The 14,851-nt window shown below is 37.0% G+C and overlaps 1 protein-coding gene across 1 annotated transcript in view; it reads left to right on the top strand.

Annotated features, from left to right (window-relative positions):
• Positions 1-14,851, top strand: part of plecb (plectin b) — a 56,916-nt gene that overhangs the window by 23,313 nt on the left and 18,752 nt on the right. The window contains exons 3-23 of the mRNA XM_060869862.1: positions 1,270-1,284; positions 2,394-2,483; positions 3,920-3,997; positions 4,115-4,219; positions 5,342-5,508; positions 7,547-7,662; positions 8,209-8,315; positions 8,698-8,817; positions 9,780-9,875; positions 9,984-10,111; positions 10,978-11,071; positions 11,193-11,347; positions 11,453-11,732; positions 12,847-12,924; positions 13,007-13,168; positions 13,255-13,359; positions 13,445-13,540; positions 13,733-13,858; positions 13,942-14,094; positions 14,178-14,332; positions 14,680-14,806. Of these exons, the coding sequence (XP_060725845.1) occupies positions 1,270-1,284; positions 2,394-2,483; positions 3,920-3,997; positions 4,115-4,219; positions 5,342-5,508; positions 7,547-7,662; positions 8,209-8,315; positions 8,698-8,817; positions 9,780-9,875; positions 9,984-10,111; positions 10,978-11,071; positions 11,193-11,347; positions 11,453-11,732; positions 12,847-12,924; positions 13,007-13,168; positions 13,255-13,359; positions 13,445-13,540; positions 13,733-13,858; positions 13,942-14,094; positions 14,178-14,332; positions 14,680-14,806 (2,553 nt within the window). The remainder of the gene's footprint in view (positions 1-1,269; positions 1,285-2,393; positions 2,484-3,919; positions 3,998-4,114; positions 4,220-5,341; positions 5,509-7,546; positions 7,663-8,208; positions 8,316-8,697; positions 8,818-9,779; positions 9,876-9,983; positions 10,112-10,977; positions 11,072-11,192; positions 11,348-11,452; positions 11,733-12,846; positions 12,925-13,006; positions 13,169-13,254; positions 13,360-13,444; positions 13,541-13,732; positions 13,859-13,941; positions 14,095-14,177; positions 14,333-14,679; positions 14,807-14,851) is intronic.

Here is a 14,851-nt window from a genome sequence, read left to right as displayed (position 1 = left end):
TTGTAAAAGATTTAGACTTTAAATGTTTCCACTGTATGCAGGATGTATTTTCTTGCTTTATTTAGCAGACCAACCATAAGCTGTTATCTTGTTCCAGTATACAACCAAAAATCCATCAGTTTAAATGTTACCTCATCAGACAGCACAATACTGCTGACTCTGTATGGACGACTCTGTACATGTATACTGAAAGCCAGACAGACAGTGATTAAATGTTATAATTAACAGACTGCTAATTTTACACTGGCTTTTACATGTCAACAGCTTTAGAGTGAACACAAGAAGACTAATGGCTTCCCTTTAACACAACACAACACAACAGCAAAGTATTGCTTAGCGTTGATGGACTGGCCTTAATAAGTTGGGAGCCAGTGAGTGGTGTGAAAACTGAAGCATTATACACATGGAAGGGAACATAATGGCCTCTGTGTTGTAGTTTATTACTCACAACTCTACATTTCACTCAGAGAATATTCCATTGGTTAAACTGGAGATGGTTCTATAGGTCATACATGTTACAATACTGAACCCTAGTGGTTAAATCAGCATATTACACAGAAAAAAATAGCATAATGATGATAAAGGTAAATAACAGGAAGATATTGTTTCATATTTGTAGGTTGGATATATAAGAAAAGGAAAGTTATAGCCATAACCAAAAGTCCAGATAATGGATGTGTTGTATTACACTTCTACGTGTGTTATATATCTAATGGTTATGTATTTATGTTGGGGTCAGTGTTTGTAGTGATAGTTTAGAATGATAATATAAGGTTTTATCATCATAAAAAAAGAGTTCCTTTTGCAGTAATAAATCTTCACTCATGTCCTTTGAAGCATAAAATGTACAGACATCAGTCAGGTTTTAATTAGAGCAGCGGATCACAAAACAGTCCTCAGGGTTCTCCGAAAAAGACCACAGATTTGCTTTATAGTTGTGTAGACCTCAGAAGAGCCTAAAAGAGTGGGTTTATTATTTTTGTATTTAAATGCTATCTCTAATGCACATTTTTTGGCAGATGCTTGCAGATGAATCTAATAAAACTTCTATGTATTAAGTTTTGAATTACACACAGTATTATGTATTATACACAGTACACCTTCAGGAAGATCTAGTAGCTCTAGATCAGAAACAGTATTATTTTTGTTAACCAGCATAGTCGAGTTTATATTGTGATCATTCATTATCACTTAATTACCATTCCTTTTCTTCTCTATCTTCGTTATTATTATGTCTGTGTTCATGTCATGCCTTTTCTCTCCACGCAGCACCAGAGAGCACAGGTAGGTAGCGTCTGTACACAAGCCTCAGCAGGACTGGAATCTGCTGCATTTTCTGACCTGCATGAGTTTCCCTCTCTCCGCAGGGGATTTCTTTCTTTTTTTTTTTTTTTTGTGCTTTAACGTGGAGCTTCTTATGCTGTCACTTAAAGTATGAGGAATGTTGTCTTGGCATACGATCAAACTGCTTATAGATTTTATAAGCAAGATCTTTTTTTAATCAAACATCAGCAAAAGAAGTCCACAAGGCTTTTGCTCGCTCATCACTTGGGTGGTTTACATGCACTGTTTTGTACCCTTTTGTTTGCTGAATTGTTTTTAATAAGTTGCAGCACTGGGTGGTTTATGTATGTATATATGTGTGGCAGTCTGGAGAAAAACCAAACATCTATCCCTGTGGCTGATTTTTAACAAAAAAAAAAATAATTCACCTGCACATTATGTTGTGTAAGCAACCAGTTTAATGTAGTGGAACGAACAGTCATTCTGCCTAAAGGCATCTAAATCCTTGCTAGCATTTCCTCAAACTGTGATGGCTACATGCAAAAAAAACTAATCAAATTTGTTTGTAATGACATGTCAGCTATCAAGATGTTTGAGATATATATCTGAACACGTTTCGGTTCAGGAAAGCCTGTAGGATTCGGAAATTTTTATTTATTCAAAACATCAAATTATTACCATATGAAGGGGTTTTTCCCAGGCCACTACACACATTATTAAAAGCACTGCTTGGTTTCTCTATGCCTATATACCCAAAACAAGATTGTATATAAGAGTACAGCATAATGGATTTGAGTAAAGAAGCAAAAAAACAGGGATAGAGGATTGTGTCAATATATCTTTAAATCCCTATAAGTCTACTAAATCATCTGTCAGTATGGTAGGCAGCTGGTATGTTGGCAGGTGTGTCTCTACTAAAGTCAAGGTTGCTTTCCTGCCCGGGGGGGCATGCATTCCTGTTCCGTGTGTATTTAAGATTGATCCTCTGTTACTGAGAGGAGTAAAGACTAACGGAATAAAATGTTTCTTCAATATTAAGGGCTAGTAACCTTTATGAATGCATAATATGGTCATTGATGACTCTGTTTTTATGCTCTGTTTGCCCTTAGGCACAGCGTAATGTGACTGATCTGTATGAAGACCTGAGAGATGGACATAACTTGATCTCTCTGCTGGAGGTGCTCTCAGGAGAGACACTGGTGAGCCTCAATGCCTGTATACGTTTTCTCTGAATGATTCTGTTTACTGTCTGCAGCCCAACACAACAACCAGTGCTAACTCTATACCCAGAATCACTTGTAATCAGATGTGAAGCTGAGCTACTCCTCAAACAAGCTTAGGCCAATTAAATCACTTTTATCTATAATAAAATGCGTTTTCTTAATCGTTTGCAAACGTAAATTGATCTGGATCTACTGGGAGATCGTTGAAGAAACATCATCTATGTTTTTTAAACTTTTTTTTTTTTTTAATGTTTTTTATTTATTCTCCATCTCCAGAGATTTAACTGCTAATACAAATACCGAATCACACCCAAAACCAAGACACTGGGTTTCAGATGACTTTTGCAAACTTTTTGTTCTCTGCTGACTTTGATGCCATGCTTCAGAACTGCTTTTCCTCTTGGCTGTAACACATTAACCTCACGGTCCACTCTATGCCTTTATCTCATTGAACTGTGTGGCACCTGTGTGACTCCTTCTCTTCCTTCTTTGCCTCCATCTCCTTCAATCCCTTCCTATCTCTGTGTGCTGACCTTTGACCTCTGCCCTGTGGGCTTTGCCTCCTCTCTTTTCACTGCTCTTGCTGGGGCTAGTCGAGGGAGAGGGACGTTGTGAGGAACTTGCGGTTGGTGAGTGGGTTTGTTATTTAGATTTTTTTTTTCCTTTATGTGATAGCATGGGTGCATCAGTGGACAGAGATCTTACATGAGATCTTGTCAAAATGTTCAGGTGGCTTTAAAGATTTTTTTTGAGTGTAATGGAAAAAATGCTTTAGTACTTTTAAGACGATTTAAAAACGAAATTACTGTTAATCAATTTAAAATGGATCATTTTGATGCCACATTTATTGAAACAACTTTTCCATATAAGAATCTTTCAAATTCTTTTAAGATCTTTATAGTAAGGTTCATTTTTCTGTAGGTTTACTTACTTCACCAAACTTATTCTTGAGTATTTGTGTAAATGTCATTTAAAACAACATGAATGTTCTGAATGCAACTAACAGGATTATTAGCTTGCCTATTGCATGAATTTTTGGCGCTTTTTCTTCTTCTGTTTTGATCGATCTGAATCTCGAGTTCATGTTTTGGGTGTGTAGCCAATGTGGCAGATGCATCAGACAATCAGTGTTTGTCATTATGGTTATACTTATTATCAGTTGGCCTAAACTTCCATGAAAAGTTGCACTTGAATGCTCATTACTTCGATGATCTTGACCTTGCCTTTAAGCATCCATTAGACGGATTTATATCTCTGAGACAGAGTAAAACTCAACATTTGTTTAAACATGTCTTTCACATTTTATTGCATGTGAGTGTGGCTTATGGCTTCCATGTCTGTTAAAAAAATGTATAAGTTTTTTTGTCTCGTGTCTGTCTTCCACCATGTGCACCTTTCATTTATTCCTTCAGCCTCGAGAAAAAGGACGCATGCGATTCCATAAACTTCAGAATGTACAGATAGCACTGGATTTTCTCAAACACCGGCAGGTAAGACCTCTAAGCATCTACGCTTATAAAAATATAGATCTTTATAGTCTTCACAATGGTCGTAGTTAAATTTCTCATAAATCATGCTGTTTTCTCATAAATCTCTGTCAATCCTAGGTCAAGTTGGTGAACATTAGGAATGATGACATTGCAGATGGAAACCCCAAGCTTACACTGGGGCTCATATGGACCATCATTCTTCACTTCCAGGTTTCCTCTTCTGTCAGTGTTAAGTTCCTTTACCATTTACCTTCGCCGCCTTTATCCTGTCAAGTCTGGGGAAAATCATTTGGAAGTCACTAATCCTTTCGGTGGTTTGGGTCATAACGTCAAATAGCATTTAATCAGTCATCTCCTTCCATGACTTTCTTCTTGCTTTACTAAGGAAGTGGGTAATCATGGGTTTGGTTATTGGAATCAAACTAAAACCAATTATTATGGAAATGCGTAAAGTTATGTAGACATGCTTTAAGAAGACAATTTTTTTGAAGTAAATTAAATTTTCCATCCTAGGTTTTGTATGTTCTGAGTTTTGTGTCTGAATGCACTGATGCATAGATCTTTTTTAGCTATTATAAATTACTAATGCAATCAATAGCAGTATATGATATTTTTAGATACTATATTCAGTTTTACTATAAGAGAATGACAAGAAGATTCTGTCAGTTATGGGAAAGATATTATTTTGGCCCACTGGTTCTTGGATCTGTTGACAGATTTCCCATCTTAATTCACTTTTCCAAGTCTTAGTCACATATCCTTTGCTGCAGGGAGGGACAGTATGTGGGTGTGGAGGACGTATCAGGAGAACAACTCTAGATGAGAACTGATAGCCTACATGAGGGAATTTCAGATGATTCATTTGTTATTGTCATGTAACAGGGGACATAACATTTAATCAGATATCTGTTCTCAGTCTGGAGCTTGGCCTTCACTATAATCTCATGACCCTTGTCTAAGTACACAGACATATTATTAGATGACATTGCCTGTGTGATGCCATTGATTTGACATTAAAACCATTTTAGCTGATTTCTTTTTCCCTTTTACTGTGATTTTAATAGCGAATCCTTAGCCAAAATAGATCTCCCATCCAGTACTACCATATTATTTCGTTATCCAGTATCCCCAGTGCTGGGAATTTGAGTTCCATTTAGGTGCATAACATAAAGGCCCGGAGGTTAATGGTAATTGCTGGAACATTGTGCAATGCATGCATGTATATGGTATCTTTTATTAAAATCATTCAATGATTTGCATGCTGGAAAAAAATGATTAATTTTTGACATTTTCCTGTTCAAATTACACTTTTGTTAATTCTCATGCATTTTTGGTACGTGATAGATTTCAGACATCCATGTCAATGGGCAGTCTGATGATATGTCAGCTAAGGAAAAGCTGCTCCTTTGGTCACAGCGTATGGTAGATGGGTACCCAAATCTGCGCTGTGACAACTTCACCACCAGCTGGCGGGATGGCAAGCTCTTCAATGCTGTTATTCACAAACATAAGTAAGTGCTTTTGTGGTATTAAATTAGTTAGGCGAGCTGAAGCATAATTATTTTCTTTTCTTTATCAGCTCTTAATGAATCATATTATCAATTAAAGCAATACAATGTGACATAAGCAAAATAGCTGTCATTGGTATATTTATATAAGATCTGACTTGACTTCCGTCCAAATTAAGTAGAATGCTCTATGAAAAGTGAATATTATTGCCCTCAGGCTGGCCAGCTATTGGAGAAGTTGGAGAACTACATGATGTGTATTAAATGTAGCACAATAGGACTTTTGCTGTCTTAGTAGAAAGATGAATTAGTTTAGAAAACTTAGATTAGATTTGAAGGCAATGAACATAGATTTCATAGAATAACAAAAGCATGAATGTTATTTTAGAGATTACATAAAGCAAATGGCCTTTATTCTCCATAGATACAAAAAGAAGGAGTGGCTGAATGAACAGCAGTGAAAAAAGTGGTTTAATGATAGAGAGAGTTAAAGAGTTAAATGGTTTAGGGTGTGGTCCATGGGGCGTCGTTATAAAAGAAGAGTCAGTCATCCCCGTAGGGAAACTTTTTTGTGAAGCGTTAACATGTACCTGCAAAGCTTGGGTACTGCCTTTTCAGAGCGAGAGCAAAAGCTCGTTGCTTTTGTCAGGCAGGAACAGTGCTACAGAAAGAGCGAGAGCATTTCTACCGCCATGTTTTCTTTCATTTTTCTTGGCACTGCTTTTGTGCCTGTTTTACTGACTGGAATATGTATTTCATTATTTGATTTTGTGCTTTTGGAGTTTTGGATATCTTTTTAAAAAAGGGTTTTGGGTAAGCCACACTGAATTACGGCTGCAAATTAGAAAAGGAAAGACTGCTGTGAAGGCATTTGGGACTTGGTGATCCTAGAACATAAAGACAGCGAGAGCAGCGCAAGGCAACTTACATTTTTCCTAGCAAGGAATTATGTTGCTTGATTACTTGGATTGTTCTTGTGTTGAGAAGTAGTTCATAAAGAAATTGCTGTGCCTTGAAATATAACAGCTATGCTAAAGAAGCCCTGAACATTGTCTGCATTGGAGCACCATTTCTTCTCTAAGTACTGCTTCTAAAAGGCATGATGTTCAGTTTAAAGAAGAAGTTGACGCTTAAGAAGCGTCGGGCAAGCAGCAGCAGTAACTCGGTGAGTGATGCTGAAGACCGTGTGGTCATGGTGTGTGAGGAGATTCCCTCTGAGATCTCTGTAGACTCAGGTAGAGGCTCCCACAGTGCAGGAACTCGCTCCAGTCAAGGCTCCTCAACAGGCGATGCTGATAATGGTCACGGTTGGAGCACTGGTAGCATCTTTCCCAAGCTTTCACCTAAGATGGAAGAAGGGAGCAATGGTTCTGTTTCTGTACCCAGCCCTGGAGATCACTATGCTGTCCGTTCCACTCTACACGTCAAAGAGTTATACTGGTCTGAACTCTCAATTTCACCTTTATTTCTCTATTCATTCAGACTGAATGTTATTTGTTTGTCAATACATTAAAGTAAGCGAATGTGCTGCGTATGTGGTTAAGATTTAAGGCTTTGAGTCATGTTTGGGTTTTCATTTAGGTAATTTTACCTACTACAATTAATTTACTTGTGTTGACGTATACATTATTTTGAATATTTCATGATATATATATATAGTGCCTCAGGTATAGGCAGGTGACAGATTTATGGGACAGGTGGTCCCTGAATGTGCAGCTCATGTCCTGCTTTGTCCATACCAACACCAACTATGAGGTTTTCCTCTCTTGAAATATAACACCACACAATTTGAATTTGAATGAAATGAAATGTGTTAGTGTTATTGACAGTACTCTGTTTTCTTTTTCTTAAAGCAACTCCTTCAGTGTTTGCAGCAGCACAAATAACACAAATTTAATCATTTTGTCCTTTGGGATCAATAAAGTTCATTTTATCAAATGACATTACTGCTAATGTAGTATCAGCATTAATTATTGACTAATTATGCACCAGTTCCACTCACACTCCTCATATTTAATCAAGCTTCTTTGCATTCTTTCAGTCCCAGACTTATCGACATGGGAAAAGTGTACCGCCAGACCAACCTGGAGAACCTGGAGCAAGCCTTCACTGTGGCTGAGAAAGATCTCGGTGTCACACGTCTACTTGACCCAGAGGGTAATCTTTAAACTTACTTATCACTTTTGTAACATTTAGATTTCATGCTTCTTACTTTAAAATTTTGCCTATCAAATTAGATGAATTCTTTCTTATTGCAGTACCTATAACAGCTAATTGCTCACATTGCACCCAGAATTCCAGAGGGTGTAATATTTTATTTATCTAATTTTCAACTTTAAATAAAGTAAAAATTGCACATTGTATTTATTATTTTAGATTTCAGTATTATATGACATTGGAAGCAACTGTGACTATTATAGTTCTGCATCAACGTAAATCTACAATTTGCTTTTTGGTTGAATATTAAATCACTGATCAGAAATGTATATATACAATATATATATATATTTGAATATCTGAATTATAGAAATCTTTATATATATATATATATATATATATATATATATATATATATATATATATATATATATATATATATATTATATATATATATTGTATATATAAAGGCAATATATATTCTATATATGAGTCTATATATATTTGGCAAAATCTTTCATTTTAATTTGGATGATATGTTTTTAGATGTTGACGTGCCTCACCCTGATGAGAAGTCCATCATCACATACGTGTCCTCGCTCTATGATGCCATGCCTCGTTCACTCGATGCTCATGATGGTGTCAGAATAACTGTGAGTTTTATGTCCATACTTTAACGGAAATACAATGTAGTCTAATTTAATAAAGTTAACTTTTTCCATTCCCATAAAAGGGAAAGTTGTGTTGTGGTGTGAGATGTGTGAGTTGTGTAGTGTGTCACTATTAGCATCCTTATTTTATAAATCTTGTCATTAACTTTGCAAAACAAAATAGAAGCTTAACATGATATGTCTGTTGCCTGAGCTCTGAAAGATTTTTGCCTCTTTACAGTACTCTATAGTTGTCCATCCCTTCGTGTGTTTATGGTCAGAGAGGACCAAGGCAGTTTACACCTAATTAACAGAGTGTGACATGTGTTAGTGTGACTAAAAGGGTGCTGTGGCTGTTGTAAAGAATCTGTGCGCGTGTGTGCAGGAGCTAGAGCTGCGCTGGAAGGAGTACTATGAAATGATCACCATTCTACTTCAGTGGATCAGACACCATGTTGTGATCTTCGAGGATAGGAAGTTCCCCGCTAGCTACGAGGAAATTGAGGTGAGTTTATACATGTACACTGAGAGAGAGAGAGAGAGAGAGAGATTCTAGTGTCTTGTGATAAACACAATAGTCAGAATTGAATTCCCAATGAGAATTGCTTATGCATGTGAGTCATTGCTGTGAATGACTGAGTGAGTCATGTTATTCAGTAGTACTTTAAACAATGCAGGTTTGTGCTCTTGCATGCTCCACTGTAAGTGCTCTATGATCCTCCCTTTTAAGGGTGTGGGGCATTTCTCTGGTTAAAAAATATTCAACATAACCTCTAGGCAGGCTTCTTTTCTCCTAATCGGAGAAAGACTCAGTGCCACTCCCTATTGCATAAATAACTGTGTAGCTGACATCTCCAAAAAAAACACACTCAGTGCTTATTTTTATCTGCTTTCTATTGCTTATCCGCTGTAAGGCTTATGAATCTTCTACATTTATTTATTCATTCTAGCTGATACTTTTATGCCACATTGGATGAATAGTTGGGGCAGAATAAAGACATGTAGCTGGTAAATGAGCTAGAATTCAGTTGCACCTGGAACATAATGTGATTTGTTTTCTTTAATTAATGTTGTTACACTTTGTGAATTAAAAATATTAATAAAGTTTTAACCTGTGCCTTATATTTGAGCTACCTATTTATTTATTCATTTAGTTATTTGTGTATTTGTTTGTTTATTAAGTATAGGACGGACAATGTGAATTTAAACAGTGTCGTTTTATAGATTGATTTGTTTTCCAGCTTATAGCAAAAGAAATTGAATTCTCTACCTCTTTAGTAACTGCAGTAACGTGAGGATTGGCTTAGAGCAGTGTCTACCTGACACCAGTCTGACTCATTTCTTAATCTTTTGTGCATTCAGAAAACAGAAAACAGCTATTTAATGTCTAATACAGATAGGATTAGTGCCCTAGTTACATAACTCTTATTATACATGGGAAATAAATGTTTTGTTGCTGAATTACAGATCCTGTGGCGTCAGATTTTGAAGTTCAAAGAGTCTGAACTTCCAGCCAAAGAGTCAGAAAAGGAGCGTTCTAAACAAATTTATCAATCCTTTGAGGTTTGTGTCATCTTTCCAAATGTCATCTGACAAATGCATAGTATCAGATTTTTATGCATTGCTGTGCTAAATATTTTGCTGTTAGTAATATATGCTATACCTGAACAGAGTGCCGTGCAGAGTGGTCAGATCAAAGTGCCCCCTGGTTACCACCCTATTGACGTCGAGAAGGAATGGGGCAGACTTTATGTGTCCATCCTAGAAAGAGAGCGACTGCTTAGAACTGAGTTTGAGAGGTGAGAGACAGCATGAACCTTACATAAAGATAGTGTGTCTGATTGTTCAGCTTGTACTATGTGTGTATATGTATCTTTTTTTAGCTTGTATAGATGAGACTTCATTAAAGTTCTGCATAGTGGGATTGATTTGTGAACTTCTTGAATCTTAAGAGTCTCAGAGTCTGAAACTCTTCTACTACATACATTAGTCTATTTCACTTGAAAGATAATATTCTTAGTTGGAAAATGCAGGTATTTTTCATACTACAAAAATGAAAACCAGATAATTTGGTAACTTTAATTTGCCCTGGACAAAGGTATGATAAAGTGTTATGAAGATTTTACATTAAGGAGATTGATAACTGAATCAGCTCATAAGGTAGGGATCATTTATGTGGAAATAGGTTCTGGATAGGTTTGGCTGTCACAAGGCTTGAGAATGAGTGAGTAATGTAGCTCACAGCAAAGCTCCTTTCATAACAGAACATTATGGAATGGCTGAGTAGGCACTCCAGACACTTAGCTCAGTCCTGTTCGCAGTTTGGTGCTGCTGAATCCTTTAAACGAGACAAGACTATGAGAGACGAGTGTTGGACTGGTGTCTGTCAGTGTGGATAAAGAGGTTTTTGAGACTTTCTGATGGCATTTTTGACAGATCCACATGGGTTAGAATATTTGCTTCAACCAGGGAAGCTGTAAGTGTTTTCTGACGTTTAGTTTATATTATAGTGGGATGTAATTGTGCATTCCTGGCCAGTGGTGTTTTTTTTTTTTTTTTGACATTTGAAATTTCTTATTGTCTGTTTGCTCAATGTATTATTTATTATTAATCTATAAATGGAAGCATTTATTTGCTAAATAGTGAAATATTTTCTGTGATCCAGGTTAGAGCGTCTCCAGCGGATCGTTGGTAAGGTGCAGATGGAGTCTGGTGTGTGTGAGGAGCAGCTGAACCAGATGGAGAATCTTCTACAGTCTGTGAGTGAATATTACTAGAAACTCATATTAGATTGTTTGTGCTTCTGACTCTTATATAAAGTCCTGCTACATCTAAGACACAGTTTTCATTAAGAGTGCATTTGCTCATATTCTGCTGTAGGATATCCGACTGTTAAATGCAGGCAAACCAGCCCAGAAAGCACTTGAGGTTGACAGAGGCTTAGACAAGGCTGAAGGCTTGATCCGTCTCCTCTTCAACGACGTCCAGTTTCTCAAAGATGGGCGCCACCTACAGGCTGAACAGATGTACCGCAGGTGTGACAATAGTTTAAATTAGTTTATGTGTTATATTTAATAAGGATTGTTTCGTTCGTATTAAATAAGGAAATGAAAAGATAACACTGAGATTTCTTCACATAGGGTTTACCATCTTCATGAGCGTCTGGTGAATCTGCGCAGTGACTATAATTTGAGACTCAAGGCAGCCCCTAGTATGCGCCCTCAGGCCCCGCTGGATGATGTGACTCTGCGCTATGCCCAAGATCTGCTGGCATGGGTGGAAGAGAACCAACGCAGGATTGAAACTGCAGAGTGGGGCTCGGACCTACCCACTGTGGAGTCCCAACTGGGTAGCCATAGAGGCCTTCATCAAACAGTGGAGGACTTTAAGGCCAAGATAGAGCGTGCACGAACCGATGAGGTAATATATCAATAGTTAATAAAAATAATCATTTGTTTAATATTATTTTGGCAGAAATATCGAATGCAAATTACAAGGGAGTGCTTGGAGTTGGACTGATAATTGGGTATTGAATGTACTGTAAAGATGGGAAAGGTTTGAGTTTGACAGTGTAAAAGACTCTTTTTCAGTATTCTTTATCTGTATGAACAACAAAAGTAGGTTGTCTCTGTGCTGAATAGAGTTAGAGACACTTCCAGAAACCAATTTTCAAGTTGCATAACTGATCTCACCTAGATACTGTAGAATTGTACCTTAGAAAAACTGTTGCTCTAGTAATAAAGACTGCCCTGTGCTTTATGCCTGGACGATAAGTTCATACTGAACATTCTGTCAACTGAACATTTAAATATTTGTCTTTCAGTGTTATGTTTTTGTCACTTTTAATAAATAAATGTTATTTTACATAGAAGAAATTTAAATAGATTTAGCAAAAAATTGTTTCATAATTTTACATTTGTTATTATTTATAAAAAAAAAAAAAATTCATGCATTGCTGGCAGTTTGTGAGTAAACCTAATAATCAGCAATACTTCATTACCTAATTATTGTAGAAATTGTTTCATATGATACTTTTGGCATTTTTTTCCACCCCTGCTTTTAACAAAAGTAATTCTGCCTTAATCTTCTTCTGGTGTATTCATATTTCTTTAAAACTGCTTTGTGTTTATTGTTAAAAGCAAAATAAAAAAATATTTAATTGAGTTTTGGAGGGAGAAGTAACGATGTAAGAAGCGAAGAAAAAGGAGATATTGAAGTGACTTTTCAGCTTGCTCTTAGTTTTTTACACTGGTCTTATATCTGTCTGTAATAGCTGGTGCTTCCTCTCATACAAAGGTCATGACTCTTGTACTCTAGTGTATATGCATGAAAGATTATAATACACATTAATATAATATAATACACAATAAAAACTAATAAAAGAGAATACTAGGAATTAGTGTGCTCATATGCATGTGGTAAGGACAGTCTGCAGTAGACTCTAAAAATATAGTTTCATATGTTTACATATTTTTAAATATATAGTTTCATATTTTTATATATATATTTCAGCATGTGTTACTGTGTGTTTCAGAGTCAGCTGTCTCCTGCCAGCAAGAGTACATATAGAGAATATCTAGCCAAACTGGACCTTCAGTATGCTAAGCTCTTGGTGAGTATTGTTCTGTAAGTCACCCTCCATATGATTGTTCCTTTACAGAAACAGTCAATGACATGATTGTGTTTGTGTTCAGAACTCATCTAAGTCTCGCCTGAGGCACCTTGATCAGCTCCATGCTTTCGTCAGTGCTGCCACTAAAGAGCTCATGTGGCTCAACGATAAGGAGGAGGAGGAGGTCAACTTTGACTGGAGTGACCGTAACACTAACATGACAGCAAAGAAAGAGAACTACTCTGTAAGACAGATATATTCAATTCCTTAAATGACATTTATAGTTGGCTTGATTTAGTTTTGAATCTTAACACATTGGTTGTGTTTCAGGGACTAATGCGGGAGCTGGAGCTTCGGGAGAAGAAGATCAGTGACATCCAAACCAGTGGAGAAAGACTCATTAAGGACGGTCACCCAGGCAGGAAGACTGTTGAGGTAGTTTTGCTTGGCTGAGATATTCTTCGATTGTTTGTGTGTGTGTATGTGTGTGCGTTTCATTCATGCTCATTCTTTGCCCCAGGCTTTTACTGCAGCCCTGCAGACCCAGTGGAGTTGGATTCTTCAGCTTTGCTGCTGTATTGAGGCTCATCTCAAAGAGAACACTGCATACTATCAGGTCAGCCAATCAAGTACTTATTTATTTATGACACCCTGGTATTTGGGAGAGGACATATGCTTCTAAGACTGATTTAAATTAATGCCAGGTTCTTCAGAAAGTCTCTTAAAACATAAAACACAGTTTCTCCTGAATCATTGTAAGATGAGGTTGAGTTAACTCTTTCCCCTTCTTCTCACCTGTTTTTATCAGTTCTTTGCTGATGTCAAAGAGGCAGACGAGAAGATGAAGAAGATGCAAGACACCATGAAGAAGAAGTACACATGTGATCGCTCTACCACCTCCACCCGTCTGGAGGACTTGCTGCAGGACGCTCAGGTTGGTATTTCGTGTATATTAAGTGTCATGTTGTGTACATGGTTTAACAAGTGGAGATTCTTACACTGTGTCATTTCTGTCAGGATGAGAAGGAGCAGCTGAACGAGTTTAAAACTCAAACGGCTAGCCTCAACAGGAGAGCTAAGAGCATCATCCAGCTTAAACCTCGCAATCCCACCACCCCCATCAAAGGCAAGCTGCCAATCCAGGCAGTGTGTGACTTCAAACAGATGGAGGTTAGTTAAAGCACCTGCACCCTTATCAACTCACGTATCCCTCTACCTCCTGCTCAGACTTTTTCTTTTTTGTTTCTGAACAGATCACAATGCACAAAGGAGAAGAGTGTGCACTTCTCAACAACTCACAGCCTTATAAATGGAAGGTCCTAAACCAGTCAGGCAATGAGGCTACTGTACCTTCTGTGTGCTTTATTGTACCACCAGTGAACAAAGAGGCTGTTGAGAGTGTGTCTAAGTAAGGATTCATTATTTCACATTCAGAATCATTTTCAGAAAAGATCAAGCTAGGCAGAAATCTAAGATTATGTAAAACAATATATATCTTATCTTTACTAGGTGATTTCAATGCTTTTTGTATTGGAAAGTTCCCTAAATTCTAATCATCATTTAAATATATGCAAATAAGTCTTATATTTTTATATATAGGCATATACATATGTCTAATTGAATATGCTTATATTTTCACACCTAACAAAAAAGAAATCTAGGCTTTGGGGATTATGTTAAAATGAAAATGATTATTTTACTAAGGATTAAGGATCTAAGCTAATATTGTATATTTCTGCACTCTGTATCATTTAGTCTGGACACTGGTCTCCAGCAGACAACAATTCTGTGGCAGAGACTGCATGGTGATATGAAGAGCCTGCTGTCCTGGCAGTACCTGATGAGGGACATCCAGCTTATTCGTTCATGGAACATCTCCATAGTCAGTTCTCGCACAGCTTATAATTTGCACCATGCATTTTATTTA

Source organism: Tachysurus vachellii, chromosome 5 (assembly GCF_030014155.1).
Source record: "Tachysurus vachellii isolate PV-2020 chromosome 5, HZAU_Pvac_v1, whole genome shotgun sequence".
Taxonomy (NCBI): Eukaryota; Metazoa; Chordata; class Actinopteri; order Siluriformes; family Bagridae; genus Tachysurus; species Tachysurus vachellii.
The sequence above is the reverse complement of the archived record's forward strand: the minus strand, read 5'-3'. Positions and strand labels throughout refer to the sequence as shown.